The sequence below is a fragment of the Prosopis cineraria genome, unplaced genomic scaffold, assembly GCF_029017545.1.
Source record: "Prosopis cineraria cultivar Desert tree isolate PC_DT_omini unplaced genomic scaffold, ASM2901754v1 PC1, whole genome shotgun sequence".
NCBI lineage: Eukaryota > Viridiplantae > Streptophyta > Magnoliopsida > Fabales > Fabaceae > Prosopis > Prosopis cineraria.
This window is the reverse complement of record NW_026555332.1, coordinates 1,043,662-1,060,366: the sequence shown is the minus strand read 5'-3', so window position 1 is coordinate 1,060,366 and position 16,705 is coordinate 1,043,662. Positions and strand designations below refer to the sequence as shown.

The 16,705-nt window shown below is 32.3% G+C and overlaps 2 protein-coding genes and 1 non-coding gene across 6 annotated transcripts; 2 read left to right on the top strand and 1 right to left on the bottom strand.

Annotated features, from left to right (window-relative positions):
• Positions 1-986: 986 nt before the first annotated feature.
• On the top strand, positions 987-2,798 carry LOC129306045 (uncharacterized). The gene is made up of 3 exons (XM_054946363.1): positions 987-1,142; positions 1,298-1,403; positions 2,203-2,798. Exons 1-3 carry the CDS (start codon positions 1,083-1,085, stop codon positions 2,352-2,354), a joined length of 318 nt encoding a protein of 105 aa, XP_054802338.1. The 5' UTR covers positions 987-1,082; the 3' UTR covers positions 2,355-2,798.
• A 5,205-nt stretch (positions 2,799-8,003) lies between these two features.
• Positions 8,004-8,160, top strand: LOC129296545 (U12 minor spliceosomal RNA). The gene has a single exon (XR_008589828.1). It is a non-coding gene; the product is annotated as a U12 minor spliceosomal RNA (small nuclear RNA).
• Positions 8,161-9,438: 1,278 nt separating this feature from the next.
• On the bottom strand, positions 9,439-13,928 carry LOC129285440 (metal tolerance protein 11). 4 transcript variants are annotated; one of them, XM_054921154.1, is made up of 7 exons: positions 13,500-13,928; positions 12,211-12,332; positions 11,872-12,117; positions 11,101-11,181; positions 10,746-10,979; positions 9,894-10,246; positions 9,439-9,789 (listed from the first exon to the last, which is right to left on the bottom strand). In XM_054921154.1, exons 1-6 carry the CDS (start codon positions 13,663-13,665, stop codon positions 9,899-9,901), a joined length of 1,197 nt encoding a protein of 398 aa, XP_054777129.1. In that variant the 5' UTR covers positions 13,666-13,928; the 3' UTR covers positions 9,439-9,789; positions 9,894-9,898. The 4 variants fall into 4 exon arrangements, with proteins under 4 accessions (XP_054777129.1, XP_054777143.1, XP_054777151.1 ...); XM_054921168.1 differs by lacking the exon at positions 13,500-13,928 and adding an exon at positions 13,177-13,386; XM_054921176.1 differs by lacking the exon at positions 13,500-13,928 and adding an exon at positions 13,135-13,155.
• Positions 13,929-16,705: the final 2,777 nt, after the last annotated feature.

Here is a 16,705-nt window from a genome sequence, read left to right as displayed (position 1 = left end):
TTTTTTTCTTTTTTCAGATAAAATTATGAAACAGTTAAAGATGTTTTATAATAGAGATCAAAGAGGTAATTGCTCTCTCCAGTTTTCTCCTTTCAATGCTTCGATCCAAATATTTTGCTAACATACAAGAGGAATTATTTTTGTTTGAACATACGTACATTAATTCAACATCTCCATCATCTTACATATTTTTTTTTTTGAACAGACATCATCTTACATATTTATTTTGTTTGAATCCACCACATATTTACTGCAAGAATCTTTCATATAATTAGTCCAAGTTGCTCTATATCCAATGGGTGCGTGCCATGTCAAGGTATGGGCAAGATTTGGATGATAGCGAGAGGAGGGGAAACACAAACGTGGATTAAGTGGAAATATCTCCATTTGTCAGGCTCTGTAATAAACAAGCTCTTAAAGGAACTATAGTGAAACTTAACATCAAATCATTGTCTAAGAGGTTAATTAAAACAACACTGATTTTTTTTTATTTTTTGGTTCTGAATACATACGAATTGATCAGTGATATAAGCTAGCTAGCTAGCTAGCTAGCACACGTGAGTGGACTGATTTGTTGAATATATATAACAATGGGGGTTGAAATATACTGATGTACACATGGATCCATCAAGAAGGGGCATGTAATGTGCAGGAGATGAAATGGGGTTGTCGTGAAGGAGAAATTCTAGGTGGGGGTACCCCACAGGTCACGTGGAGGGGGTGCCTAATGGTAATCACAGATTTGGACAAAGAAATAGTCATTTACAATCTCCTCTAATCCCCTCCCAGCCAATTATCTTTTATCTCCCACGTGGGCCTCTGGGCCCCACCCCCTCCATCACCCTTACCACTTTATGTATGTATTGCACTCTTTTACCTTCTGGTGTATCTGTCTGCTTCGCTAGCCTCTCTCCCTCTTATGTCACACTTGTTATATATTCCCTTCGCCCTCACTTCACTTGCATTCAATTCCATCTTCTCAGATCACTCCCTTTGATTCCAAGATCACCAACCACCAGTTCTATATATATATATATATATAAAAGCTATCACAGACACACATACCCCGAGGATCGACACATATGGCAGACCCTTCTGCTCCTTCATCTTCTTCTGCTTCTGCTGCTTCGTACATTCATATGGTAAGCAGTTAGAAGACCCTTATTGGTTAAACTAGCTAGCGAGCTTCAGTTTTGATCAACACACCCACACACAGATGATGATGAAGATTATATTATTTCAACATCTTAATTAATTAATTGCGATGATCATGTTGTTTGGTTGACGCTTGAGACAGGTGCAGCACCTGATCGAGAAGTGTTTGACCTTTCACATGACAAAGGAGGAGTGCATGGATGCCCTTTCTAAACATGCAAATATTAAGCCTGTCATAACCTCCACAGGTATATTAGCATTTACTTCGCTTCTCTTATGTATCTAATTAAACTACTTTAACTGTCCCTTCCTACCTACTCCCCATAAAGATCATAACTTTATTGCAACAAATTAACGGTTTTCACATCAACATATGTCATTTCGAAAGACTTGATGCTCTCAAGCACTCATTGTAAGCTTGAATATATAACTACTATACAGCCAATAAATTTTACTTTATAGCAAGCTTGATCAATTGCACAAGTTCAGATATGTTTAATCTTGATCATGTCAACTTTTGGGAAAAGTTTTTTCATATATGTCTCCGTTTGTCTCTGTGTTTGCTTATACATGATGACTCTGCAATATTTGGGTACCTCAAGGAGGTTAAAAAATCGCGGTAATTAAGTCTTTTTGGCATATGATTCAACCACAGATGTAACAATAGTCGCCAACTAACTTAACGACAGCTAAATGTCCAATAATTACAACCCTTATTTAATTTATTAATGTGAAAAAAAAAAGAAAATAGACCAATCTCGATCCTTTGATATCTAGACGCAACACACACACACACACACACACACACACACCACACACACATGAATGTGCTGACATGGAAAGAATATTGATACACATGAGAAACACGAAATCCAAGTATGGGGCTAGAAATCAACATAAACATATTCGGTTGGCTGAGTTGTTTAACTTTTGAACCATACGTCGGGTAACATTCACGTGCATATGTTGCCGTTGTTAATGTGTGTGTGTGTGTGTGTGTGTTTGTGTGTGTGTGATTCACATATAAATGGGGGCTCATGATGGCAGTGTGGAATGAGTTGGAGAAAGAAAACAAGGAATTCTTCGAAGCATATGCAGAATCGAAGAGTAAAGACAATAGAATGTCGGAAGAAGAGACAAGTCAGATGATACAGAAGATTATCTCTGATAATTCGTCCTCTAAAGATGCAGATCACTAATCCTTCTGCCATTGAAAACGATCTCTTTCTGTTCGATCTCTTATGTTTAATATTATTCACTTCGTATTTACGCATCTTTGTCTTCTTCGAATCCGAGGCAAGCACGCAACACAACCTACTTCTCTCTCTCTCTCTCTCTTTCTGTGTGTGCCTGGGTAGAATCTTATTGCTACCGTACGTAAATGGTCCCATGCAAGGTGTCTTGTCTTTCTATATTTCTATCTGATGTTGTTATCATAAGCTTCTTCAAGGAAAGGTCGACGTGCCACGCAAGCACGAGGAGGATAACTTATATATGTAATTTGATGTCTGATAATTGTATAAGATGCTGATATGGCTTTTACTGATTGGATTCTCGTGTCTGCGAAATCCTTCAATATATCACATCACTCGGGTTTTCACACATGAAGTAAGAACCCAAGACGTAGGATGGAATATATTATAATTTGCAAATTAAGTCTAATTTGAGATGCCATCATTGGTAGTATTGATTATAAGGTATATTACTTATCCTTGGTTCTTAGACTTAGTTTAACCGTGTCAGCTGTGAAGATCAGATAAATTTTATCAAATCAAAACTGAATATCTTAAAATTGAATTTAACATGCATATATAATTATAATTAATTGTATATTTTGGTTGATTAAAAATTGTCTTTTCTCTGACCACAAGGAGTAACTAGTGATTAGTAGACATCTCTAAACTAAATTGTTACATACACAAAGATTAAGAATTAAATTTTCAACCAGTTACTTAAATAACGAAAGCTCATATGGTTGATTAAAAATATCTTTTACTCGACCTATGGAAATCAAGATTTTAATTTAAATAAAGTTAATATTATATCATGTCTTTTTAGAGATACAGAATTTGTTGTGGCGGAGGGTTCTAATGGAAGTCATTAAACTCATCTTACATGAGATATATAAATCGGGGCACGTTCCTCTATAATGCTGGTCTCCTCTCTTCGAGAAGCCTGCGCCTCTCAGAGCAAAGAGTATGAATGTGTATAAAAATAAGATGTTGTGAACCTGTGATGGGGTTTCACATATATGTTTTCACGATCCTAATCATATTCCCAATCACTGTGATTTAAAATGTATTTGGTTAGGGGTTTCGAAGGAAAGGAGAGAAAAAAAGAGGGCATTTGGTTAAAAAATTTTGAAAAAGAGGAGAGCCAAACTAACCCCTTCTCTCCCCTCATATTTGCTCCCCTCCAAATTAAAGTTTTTTGGGAGGGGGTTAATTTTTTTTGATTATTTTATTTTTATCTATTTTTTAATATTCTAAGTATATCTATAGTTTAAAAAAAAAACTCTCTTTCATATTAGATCGTACTTCATTCCCAGACCTTGACTGACCTCATTAGATTTTTTTAAAAAAAATTACAATTCATTATATTTTATTATATATTTAAGGGAGTTATTTATTTTTTATAAAAAATTGTTATCATTATAATTATTTGTTTAATTTTTTTATTTACATATTGACAATATGATAGGATGAGAGTGAATTTTTAAAAAATCATGCAATTTAAATTAAAAATTATTTTCCACAAAGAACAATTAAAAAAATTTTAAATTAATATATAGGGATATAATAGTAAATTAATTATTATCTCCTCTCTTAAACTAAACAAAAGATCATTAAAAACCCCTCCCCTCCAACAAAATCAAACAATATAATATAAAACCCTCCCCACACCTCCCCTCACCTCCCCTTGCTTCAAACTAAACACACCCTTTTATGGATATAAATTTTTGAAGATTAATTCCCCATGTTAGCATAGGACATATGATAATTAGATTTTACACTCGTGTATGCACGCCATGAGAAGAAGAGGGGAAGGGAAGGAAGATTTTAATGAGATTAATTTAAAAAAAATGGATAAGTAAGATTATAAAATTTTAATAGAGAAAAGATGTAAATAAAAAAAATTAATTAAAAACCTCCAACCTTGTCCATTCCCCTTGAATCAAAATCATAGAAGCTATAGAGGTAAAACATTGAGTAAATATTAATTTGATAATTTGACAAAAATTAAATATCAGTATAATAAATAACTATAACAAGAGCAAATAAAATAACTATGATCTTTACTAAGTAGATGTGGCATATATAATAACAGTTTAAACTCCTTGAGCATCATTTCAGAATTTGGTTGTGTATGGAGAGTATCACTTGAGAGAAAATAACCCCTTAATGTTCCTTAAATTTTATCAAGGGATTAATCTCATAGCTAATGTCTGTGGGGATATTTTGAGAAAAAAATAATTATAATCTTTTAGTCTCTATATATAAATAATTATAAAAATGAAAGGCAAAAATATACTTTTAATCCTTTAATTTTATATAAAGTTTTAATTTAATCCTTTAACTTTGTAAAGTACTCCCTCCATTAAAAAATGTAACGTATTTTTAATCGAATCTTACCTCTAATAAAGTAGTTACTTACTTTCAAACTAACCTTATCTTTTTATATTTATCCCTATTAAATACCTTACAATAAATATTAAGTTATTATCAATAAGGGTATTTTTTAAAAAAGACAATAGTTATATCTCAAAAGATTAAAAATACTTTACATTTTTGAATATTCAACTCCTCAAAAAATGTCTTACATTTTTTAACGGAGTAAGTATCTTTTTAATCCTTTAACTCTAATATCATTAGTTTCAAATAATTATTATTTATGTCAATCATTATTATTTTGAAAAAAAATAAACTTAATAGGTTAATATTTGATAATGTTTTGTTAATATTTAAAAATTTAATGTAAAAATTTATTGAGATAAAACTCACAATATTAGAATTAAAGAACTAAAAATACACTTTATAAAGTTAAAAAATTAAAATAAAATATTGTGTAAAGTTAAAGGATTAAATATATACTTTAGTCAAAATAAAAATATAAATAACTATATTTTTTTTGTTCTTCACTTCATGCATATTAATGATTAATTAGAATTTATAAATAAACAATAATTTGTTTGCTTTTAGGATTGCTTAACCGAAGTATAATCAAATATAGGTAACAATTTTTTAAGTTATTTAAAAATCAAAACCTAATATAAAAAGCATACAAGTAAAAAATATTTTAAAATAATATTATAAAGTTAGATAATAGCCAATTCTATTTTATAATTTCTTACCTCCATACATATTAAAAAAATAAAATGTATTTTATTCAAAAATTTATCACCATACATGTTATTAGAAATATAAACATATTAAAATTACAAATAACAGTTTTTTTTAAGGTACACCTAAATTTTTACCATTTATAGAAATTAAATTTTTATGATTTTATTGTAAGTCTATGTCCACTTGTTTATTGCAGCTCTCACATTCATAGCCTATTTTTGTCGTTAGGGAAAAAATGTTGGGTAGTGTAGTTCTACAGACAACGTAACTGTGCATAGCTATAGATAGGTAGATGGATGTCGAGAATGTAGGAAATTATTGCGCTGCCAATTATTAGGATTCATATTCGTCATCTTCATATTTTATTGAACGCAAATACTGACTGATCTTCATAATGATAATTAATTCATTTATAATACGAGGTGAATGATAATTTCATTATATTAGCATATACTCCTTCCATTTTAAATTATAAAATATTTTAAAATAAAATATTATACACTAATAAATTTCATTAAATATATATAATAATTTTATTTTTTTCTAAACAAAAATATAAACTTTTAAAAATATTCTTCATTTAATAATTTTAAATTTACATTTAATTAGTATTAAATAGAGAGAGAAAGGGTAACATTAAAATAATTATATTTAATAAAACTTTAATCATTTTAAAGTATCTTATATTTTAAAATGATAAATTATTTTAAAAAATATTTTATAATTTAAAACGGATGAAGTGTAATAAAAGCTTAATGATAGTATATTACTTTCTGTTTTAGGAATGTCATCTCAAAGTGTACTTTGGGAAAATCAAATCCAACTTAATGAGCTGATTTTTGACGATAAATTTAAACGTGACATTAGTTTTTTTAATATACGAGTGACAAGGTTCGTTCTGTATTAACAAAACCGATAACTTTAGCATATAATTAAGATTTAAGAATGTCATGAGAAATGAAGAAAGCAGTGACAACGTACGACACATTTCGTAAAACAGAGACTTAAAAAGCAAATGAATGAGCGAGCCAGCAAAAGTCGTGTTTCACATTTCACAACTTGATGAATTATACAAGGGCCCGAAAAAACAGGTGAAATGTACCGTGTGATTAATTAGTGAAGGTTTTTGTCATCTGTCGGTTTCTGTGTATTATATGGTTACGAAGTGATAGTTGATTGAAAATAATGAAGGAACGAAAGAAGGTGGTGTCCGGGCTTGAATTACTCCAGTTTGATTTATTCTTTCAAAATAAATTCACCCACATGTTTCTTCCTTTCTCCGTCTTATTCCTTTTCACCGTCAATATGAGCCAACAAGATTTGATGTTTCTCCTCAATTTCTTCATTTCCAACAAATTAAATCCCAAGCTGAAGTAGCTATCTATAAGATAGATGTTTTCAATTTCAACCACTGCATACAGTTGTTGAGGGGAAAAAAATATGAATCAAACTCTTATAGCCTTCAATAATTCTACTTGTTATGCTATCTCGTTTTTCTTTTAATACCAGGAAAAAAAAAGTTTAAGTGAATTAGATTTGAAAAATTTATCAAGATCAAAATATGCATTTAGACTCAAAGAATTGCTTAGCAAGATTCTAATATTAGAAGTAAGATTTAACTTCATGATATTATAAATTATGAATCAAATTGTTACAGATTGACACGTTTTGTGGGCTTTTTACTCCATGTTACCATGGAAAAGCTAAGTGCCAAATTCGCACCCTTAAAGCAGGAGTACAGGAGTGGTGATTGAGCGGCCCGATCGTAATTGTTGTGAAAGAGGGGATGACTACATGGGCTTGGGCCCAATCAAAAGAGGTATTATCCATGTCTTACATCTCACGTCCCAGACGGCAGCCTGAATTTTCTTCAAAAGATTTATCTGATCGGGGTTCTATTTGGAAACGGAGGCATTTGCATTTTTTCCAGAGTGATTTCATTAAACCTGATGATCCTGCCATACTCATCCGAATTACGTCCTTGATGCACAGCACTAGCAACCCTCAGTTATAAACAACTTAAAGTTCTGCTGCGAGTGAGAACAGGTGGACAAAATGTAATGTTGATGGCTGAGTTTTTGATAGACATAATGTTGCTGCATGTGGTGGTGAATGCTTCAGTTCTGGATAAACATAATCTTGCTTGGGAGAGAGTCAACACCTTTCCCAGCAACAGATCGATCGGTCTTGTCCTGGGTTTGGATTAGGATTAAGGAGCTGAGATGTTGGAGTTCACTTTGATTCTAGAGAATCTTCTAATACGGTTGCCTGTTGGAACCTAGGATTTTGGGGGTTTTGATTTTCAGATCATCCCTATGGTTCCAGTAGACCGTTTAAATGCTCTTATCTCTGACCTTTCTACCACTTCAAGCCTGGGCCTGCCCTGCTATTCCAGAAGAGAAAAGGGAATGATAAGAGGGTCGAAAGGAGTCCCACATCGAGAAGATATAGAAGTGGGTGGGACAGAAGTAGATATAAATAAGAGGGAGGGGGAAACGAAGAAAGACGCCTTAAACTAATGAGTAAGGAAAACAAAGCGAGCGGTGGGAGCCGGTCGCAGCGCTGATTTATGATGGCGCAAGAATTTATGGAGGGGTTATAGGCTGGCCGAGCGTTGACGCTGCTTACTTCGCAGAACTCGCTCGTGCGGGCCTCCCGACCCAACCCCTATTCCTCAGTTCCCAGCATTCTCATCGACATTACAGTCTGCTTTTCTTGATTGTGACTTGTCATACTCCCAATTCTTCATTTCCTGTTTCGATTGAAAATGTTTTGTTTAAAAACATGTTTCCTGTTATTTGTTAAAAATTGTGTTATAAAAAATTAAAAATATATATATATATTGTTACTTTTTCCAATAAAATTAAAAAAAATTGCAGAAAATTATATTAATGAAATAAATACCTGTTCCTTTAAAAAATATAAAGTATTTTTTTTAATAGGTTGGATATTAAATAATATAAGATATTTTTAATTTTTAAAGTGTAATCATTGTATTTTTTTAAAAAATATTTCTATTGAATAAATTATTTTATACTTATTTTAAGATGTTTATAAAGATAAATATTAAAAGATAGGGTTAATTTGAAAATAAATAATTACTTTATTAAAGGTAAGATTCAGTTAAAAATGCTTTATATTTTTGAACAAGGGAGTAATTCTTTTACCATTTATTTCATCATTTTATGTTTATTTTTTAAGATAATAATTTAGACATTTTTTCATTTTTTTTATTTCCAAAAATTATTTTAAAAAATTAATCTAGAATATCAAAATAGAGAATAGAACATAAGAGCCCGAATTTTGACACTCATTTATGACATCCTCTTTCTTGTGAAATTGTTTGTGTGGTAGTTCATTTATCCCACAGCCGCTTCCACTAGGACTTGCAGATATCTTATCTTGCAACATGCTATTCTACTCGTTTCAGCATACAAAGTTTGAATTGTGAAATAATATCTTTAGTTGTAGCCAAAACTCAAGCACTAACGTTATGATTAAACTAGTGTTCAACATGATGCATTCTCTCTTTTAAGCATGGGCTAGAGTACTAGTTCAGCGGCGATGTAACGCCTCGTTAATTTATGAGTTCGAATGTTACTATTTCCTTCAACGTATATCTAAACTGAAACTTCGATTGTTACGAAAATTTCAACTCTATAAGCTTAGCGAATGAATTTACACATCTCAATAATGGAAATGTGCCGGATTGGGGGTCCTATTATTTTATGCGCTCTAAAACGGATTATCAACTCGTTGAGGATTGAGATAATGCATAATTTTAATGCAATGTGGGATCAGAAAGAAATTTTGTGAGTCTGCTGTATTGACTTGCACTCCCGTACTCCACTTTTCACTGTCACTACTAACTCTCCGTCTTTCATTCACGTGTTACACTTGAGATTCATCTGGAAAAAAAAAAAAAACCAAAAACAACAAGTTTAAGCCATTTCCATATTCTGCATTGATTTGTTCTGCACGAACATAAGTAAATAACAAAGGCCGTTCAGTGTCAAGACCCTCTCATAATAGCAGGTTGACAAGGTTTTGCATCAGCAAAACACTACAATTTTACATACTTGTCCCTTAACCCAGAGATGCACATGGTAACTTTAGCATTTCTATTTCTACAATTCAGGATCTAAGTCTTACTAAGCGAAAACCACAAGTACTATTTGCATATTCTAATACACCCCGCATTATATCTGGGAGCCTCTTTGAGGAGCACCATACCCATAATCCAAAAGACGGCGCTGGAAGTGTGGCTTCTTGCCAGAAAAACTTGCACCTCCTGCAATTTAAACCATATTTATTAGCTTAGATTCTCATTTACGCTAACAATGGCTCAAATTTATAATTTGTGCGGGGAAAGAGGACAAACTGAAAACAACTTACAGCTGCTATGAGTAAGATTGAGCATGCTCAGGTTTGTGCGAGTACTCGTAATCCAGATGAACAAAAGCGCGTTCAATCTCGGGCAACAGCTCTAGCTTTTCTTGCAATGATTCCCCAATATCATGTGCTTCTTGTAAGGGCATGTCAGATGGCAGTACAATATCAACCTCAACAAAGTAATGAGACCCAAAGGTGTAAGCCCGGACTGTATCAATGTGCCTTATGGCCTTGTGATGGTTCCAGCATAGGTATGTGAGTTTCTGCAAATACTCCGGTGCAGCTGATCTTCCAACCAAAGAATTCACATTTTCTAACACTGTCAACGACCACGTGCGAATAGTGTACAAAGCAAGCTGCAGAGGAATAATTAGATTTAACAAATAAGCAGATGCAAGTCAAATGTTCAAAACGTTCAAGTGAAAATATCAAGTCGCTTGCTTCTTTAGATCACATTGTGCAAAATAACCAGTGATGTATTGCTAAAGTTCTAGTTGTCCGGCATACTGCAGTAAAATAAGCATCAATTCATTGCCGCATTCATTGGCCAAATAAAAAAGACTGCCAGTCTAGCATACAGAAAGGTCAAATAGGAACTGAAAAAAAATCTCAGTTAAACATCTAGGATGATAGCAAACGTAGAGTTGCCAGGATGAGAATTTGGTTCCACATCCCCAAAGCTATAGGTCCATTACCTTTGTTGCAAGTGCTGAATCAGCAACCAGCCATATCAAGACAGATTTAAAAATCATAACAAGCAGTAATTTTAGCTCGTGATGCAACAAACAAATATCAACAAAAATTAATCTTTTAGGGGCAACTTCAGTGTCATTTATTTAGAAAGATATCACTTACAACAATAGCACCAATAGGGTCTATCCAATCATCAAAATAATTAGCCAGAAGTGCAGCAATAAGGCCAATCACGTTAGTAATCACATCAAAAAAGTGATCCTGGGCATAAGCTTTGACAATTTCGTTACGGAAGGTGCGGCAATAAACCATCAGTAGGAATTTCACCAGCGTGCCTGAAAGCATTATTCCCACAACCCATTGCTCTTGCTCTCTAGTCAAATTGAATTCACTTTCCTGTAACAGTCATTGGCAAGAGCCGTCCAGAGATTGAGTTGCAGGTACTTGAAAAAATAACATATAATGTTTGTTCACTAATGGGAGTGAGAAATTTGACTAAATTTGAGTAAGAACTCACGTCTGACATTAGAGCACGCACGGACTCCAAAATTATCTGAAGTCCCAAAGTTGCCATGACAGACGCAAAAACAAGAATTCCCTGGAGCGCAAATTTTGAAATCAAAATGTTAGCCCCGAGTTACTGCTGTAATGAATCATACTACCATGAACATTCAAAATATCAAAATTCACTAGATAATTGAGACATGCAACATGAGCAAACACTATGCATAAACTTAAATCAAGAGTCCAAATAGTAAAACAATTCAAGAAACCAGAGAATCCAAAGTTGACACAATTCTTTCAATATAAAATTTATGAACAACAAGTTTATTCTCACAAGCAGTAGAGGAACCTCAGAAGAAATAATGCCATATGCTGCACTAATAAGAAATTTATACATAGCCATTAGATAAAGAGGTAAGAGAAAGTGGAAAAAATGTGAATAAAACCTCGCTCTGCGATTGAATTATAAAATTAGTAAACTATCATAAGCAAATCAATAATGGTCAAGGCAACAAAATGCAGAAATCATGCTATCATAGCACGCCTCAATTATCCAAGGTTATGCTTGTATTGTGTAACCTAATGCAAGAAGGAAATAAAAAAGTTTCTGACCAAATAACCTTGAAATATGTGAATTATGAAAGTAACAAAGCCCTTCAGAATGTAAAAATGTCATTCAGAATTCGCAAGGTTGCATGAAATTGATTGGCACAGAAAGACGAACCTTCAAATAAAAGTATAAAAGAAGTAAATAAAATAAGAGGAAATGCTTAAGGGGACTAACCAATGGTTGCATCCGCTTCTTTCCAATAGGGTACTGATATGGGTTAGGTGTTTGCATGGAAAATGCAGTGAACCAGAGAATGAATCCAGAAAGTAAGTCGAGAAGTGAATCCAAGGTGGATGCAATGATGGCTAGAGACCCACTTTTGATGCATGCTAAAACTTTGGCAGCAAAAAGAACCATGTTTGCTATATTGGATAATCTTATGGCAAACGTCTCACTTCTTGCCAAATGTTCTTGGTCCTCCTGTAGAGAACAAAGGATGTTTAGTAAAGTGATTTGATTATCATTTATCAATCTAAAACCCAATGATGATTCAGGGCATGATGAAAAAGAAACCTTTGACATTCCAGGAATAAACCCACGCTCTGCTAAGGCATCCATTTCGTTAAACCCCTCTAGAACTTCGACCTGATGCTGATAGTACTCAGCTACATTATCTTCTGGTCCTGGACCTGAACCTGAAGCATGAGAAGCAAAATTTAAGACGTTGAATCATTCAATACACCCAAAAAAAAAAAGACAAATAAATCATTTGTTTCATGGAAATATTACCACCACTAAAAGAATATTCCTATAGCAACACATAACGCACGCAATACATTTCATATCATCCCCAACCCCCCACACGAACGTGGGGAAGGAAGACTAAACTTCTGGAAAACTCAACACCTGCACATTTATTGAGGGGGAAGGTCAAATATAAGTTGATAACTTGTGCTTGCAACTTCTGAGAAGCCCAGATTCATGAATGCATCACAAGCCTCAAGTTTTATTGGGTGATAGAGTTTGACAGTGTGGCCCAAAACAAAAAATAAAACAGTCCAGAAATTTGAAAACACGTAAAGGTGAGATAACAACAGACAGAGTGATGACCAAACATTTGATCACACCTTTTTGTGAGTTCAACTTCAAGTGAAGTTATGAAACTAAACTAAACAGCCGATCAGCCAAGAACTGCATGCGCCAAGTCTATCTATGTAACTAATCCAAAGTAGACATGGAAACTCAAATATAAAAGGCCACTTAGCCCAAAAGGCACTAATTTACAACCCAAAGCATTTCTCCCCTAGAGCATGTAAAACCCAGAAGTCTAGCAGCCAGTCATCTCGACTTCTATCATTCAAAACACAGAAAGAGCAACATGTCCAGGACGTACGCATGAAATATCACACTTCATCCACACACCACGCTAGCCAGTTTACATACACATATTAAAACAGCGCAGCTCAAAATTTACGGACATCCAAAATATATGCCTACCCTCTTGCCAAATACAAATTACTTAGAACAATGAAGACAGACCTCCTTTAGCCCAGTGGAAGCTATTAAGAATAATAGAGAAAAAGGCAGGCTAGCAGTATAGAGAACAAGCAACACGAGCAGAAAAGCCTAAGGTTGGAATGATCTCTCAATTCCGCATTGAAAGAAAAAGAATACAAAATGATCACAATTTCACAGCTGCTAATCAACTACAGCCGTTGGTTAAAAGGTGACTAGCAATCTGCAGATTCCCCATTAATTATAAAGAAACCGCCCCCTAAAATTATGAAAAGATGTTATTGGTAGCTATAACTTGACGAAAGTAGAATGAGACAGATATAGCGGGGAGGACATATTCTGCTTACCCAAAACACCAAGGCAGTCGTGGAGGCTACGTGGAGGCTTCTTCTCCTTGTGCTCCGAAGATAACTGGAAACCGTCAAAGTTCAACCGCCAGGACTGATCACCATTGTTGCTCGGTCCCAGCAAAGATAGCTCCTCGTCATTCTGAAGCGCCGGCGTCTCCACCATTTTCCGGTCACTGGAGAGTAAACCCAAACAGTCACTAGACTCGGCGAGCAGCACCGGATCGTCAGATGAATGGGAGAGAATTTGAAGAACAGATTAATGGAGGCGAATGATTGGGGTAGGTGGTGAATCGTGTTAAGGTGATATATAATCGGGAGATTTTCGAACGAGTATGTGGGAAACGTGTAAAGAGGGGAGGGAAATGTGGATCCGAACGCGCGTCAATGCACGCTCTGAGAGCGTGATTCAGCCTTGGCAACAGATTCTGGGCCGAAATAATGAGATGACGCTTTAATCGAATCTCTTCAAAATATAATGTAAACTTCTTTTATCATAATGTTGGCCAAAAATCTTCTTTTGTAATTATAGACACCCACCTCACCATGGTCTAATACTACGAGAAATATACTAAACTCAAGTCCCTTTCAAGATCTCTTTTTACCAAATCTAATCTTTGACGCCAGAAAATTATATAGAATTTTTTAATATCATCAAAATATAATAAAATAATCATATAATTCATTATTTATAAAATTTTATGTTGATTGATTATGTTGATATTAATTTTAAAAAATTACTATAAATTTGATTGTGTTCATTGATATAAAAATAATACAATATAAGATATTAAGCTTCTGAATTATTTTACCAATTTAATTTAATTTTATTAAATATGTGAATATTTCAATCCATATATTTAATTCTTTATACTTATTTTAGTAAAGATATACATTTTATTTTTTTGAAAAACATAATTTTTAACTCTTACACTTTGTTGTATTTTATATAAATTCCTTCACTTTTTTCATTATTCTAAATTCATACACTTTTGTTTTTCAATAAAGGACCTAAAACATCAAAAAATAAAAATATAAGAACCTAAAATATTGAAAAGAGTTGCAAGAACCTATAATAAAATACGAATAAAGTATAAGGATCTAAAATTATATTTTTTTATTTTTTAATATGTTGAGGGAGACCAGTGCTGTCTATCGAAGGAAAATATCCTCATCTTATACTTAAAAAATAGATGAAGTTGCCAATAAAGGTTGGCCCAATAAGAATTCAATCTATAACTCATAAAATTATGAGATTAAATCTCACTATAAGGAACTTGTTAGTGGATAATTTACAAATATATCTATAAGCATTTTTTTTTAAATTTGAAAGCACATTATAATCTTGATGAGCTATTGAAATTTAACTCACCTATTTAAAAAAAATTGAAGCTCAAGGTTATCATTAATTGTACTGTACTTCCTTCATTTCTATATATATATATATATAAATAAGAGAAAACAATTCCATCGCACAATTTAAAAAAATTGGTTGACAACAATAATTATATTTAAAAATAAAAAACTAAACTAAAATGCCTATGTATTTAATGAAAACAAGTTTGCATGAATTATTTGTCATGAATGAAAATTAGGAATTTTATAAAAAATAATTTAAAATTATAATAAATATTTATTAAAATATATGATTTTACTTATAAAAATAAAATAATAAATAACAGGAGAGAGTGTACTGTTAATATTGACAAAGAAAGAAAGAAAAAGGATGGCCAGACATGTAATGAACGCGAAAGGAAAGTGGGCACGTGAATCGTGACGGTTCCTGATTGGCAAGCGGCCCTCGCTGCTTTGATCCATCAGCCAATGGCTTCATGAAACATGGTGTGTTTGGGTGAACACGCCTCTACAACACGCCTCTACAAAGGATGGTCGCTTCCATTCAGTTAGGATAATGTTGTCCTTCTCCTTCCCGCTCACTGTCACGGACACGCGGAACGCTCATCCGATACATCAGAAAAACCCATCAAAATGAGAATTCCCAAAAAAATGAAATATAAAGTCATCAACAATGCTCTCTCATTCCGTATTCTTAATTAAATTTTATTTTTTAATAAAATAATTACTTATTTTTAATTAATTTTATCTATTTATATTTACTTTTATTAAACATCCTACAATGAATATAAGGTTATTATCAATAAAAGTATTTTAAAAAAAAGATAATAATTATATCTCAAAAATAAAAATGCCTTATATTTTTTAACGGAAAAAATACACTATAATATAAAATAAACTGATCCTCTTTAATTTTTTTTTTGATTTGTCAAATAAATTGTTCAACCATTGAGCCACTTGATGTTTTTTAATATTACAAAATAAATTAAAGTATACTCTTTCATTTAATATTATAAAACATTTTTAATATTATAAATCATTAATCATTAATTTGGGGCGGGAAAATTGCAGTTTCAATAACAAGAATTACGGCGGGCGCTTCATTTTATCCACACTCCAGAGATAATTACGTATCCACTACTTTATCCTCTCATTCTATCTCATAAACTCTTTATTTTGGGTTTTATCTCTCTTCCTTACCATCTTATATGGTTATGGGAGGATACTAGGCTTTTATTGTCTCTTTGTTACGGTAAACATTGTGTAATTTCTTTCTTTTAATTTTAATTTTTTATCAAAAAAATAACAAATGCTCCATTTGTTAAAAAATATAAAATATTTTTAATATTTTAAGATATAATTAATATATTTTTAAAAAAAATATTTAATAAACAAATTATTTTATATTTATTTTTAAATGGAACATCATGTTTCATACACGTAAATATAGAAAGATAATATTAGTTTAGAGATAGTCAACTACTTTATTGAAAATAAGACTTAACTAAAAATATCTCATATTTTTAATAAAGGGAGTATACAATACTACTCTCACTGTCTCAAATTGTAGGACACTTTTAAAGAAATTTATTCATCTCAAAATATAAGACACTTTGAGTAGGTTAAAATTTTATTAAATACACCAATTTTAATATTACCCTTTTTCTCTCTATAATTAATTTTTATCCATTCTCTTTTTAATGTATTAAATGATGAATATTTTTAAAAGTTTATATTTTTATTTTGAAAAGATAAAATTGTTAAGTGTATTTAATGAAGCTTGTTAGTATGTAAAATTTTATCTAAAAGTGTCTTATAATATAAGATGGAGGGAGTATTAAACAATAGCT

Coding starts and splice junctions, on each gene's coding strand:
- LOC129306045 (XM_054946363.1), top strand. CDS start 1,083: ATGGCAGACCCTTCTGCTCCTTCATCTTCTTCTGCTTCTGCTGCTTCG. Junction 1,143..1,297: donor CTGCTTCGTACATTCATATG/GTAAGCAGTTAG, acceptor CGCTTGAGACAG/GTGCAGCACCTGATCGAGAA. Junction 1,404..2,202: donor GCCTGTCATAACCTCCACAG/GTATATTAGCAT, acceptor TCATGATGGCAG/TGTGGAATGAGTTGGAGAAA.
- LOC129285440 (XM_054921154.1), bottom strand. CDS start 13,665: ATGGTGGAGACGCCGGCGCTTCAGAATGACGAGGAGCTATCTTTGCTG. Junction 12,118..12,210: donor TTATTCCTGGAATGTCAAAG/GTTTCTTTTTCA, acceptor TGTTCTCTACAG/GAGGACCAAGAACATTTGGC. Junction 10,247..10,745: donor ACCCTATTGGTGCTATTGTT/GTAAGTGATATC, acceptor ATTCCTCTGCAG/CTTGCTTTGTACACTATTCG.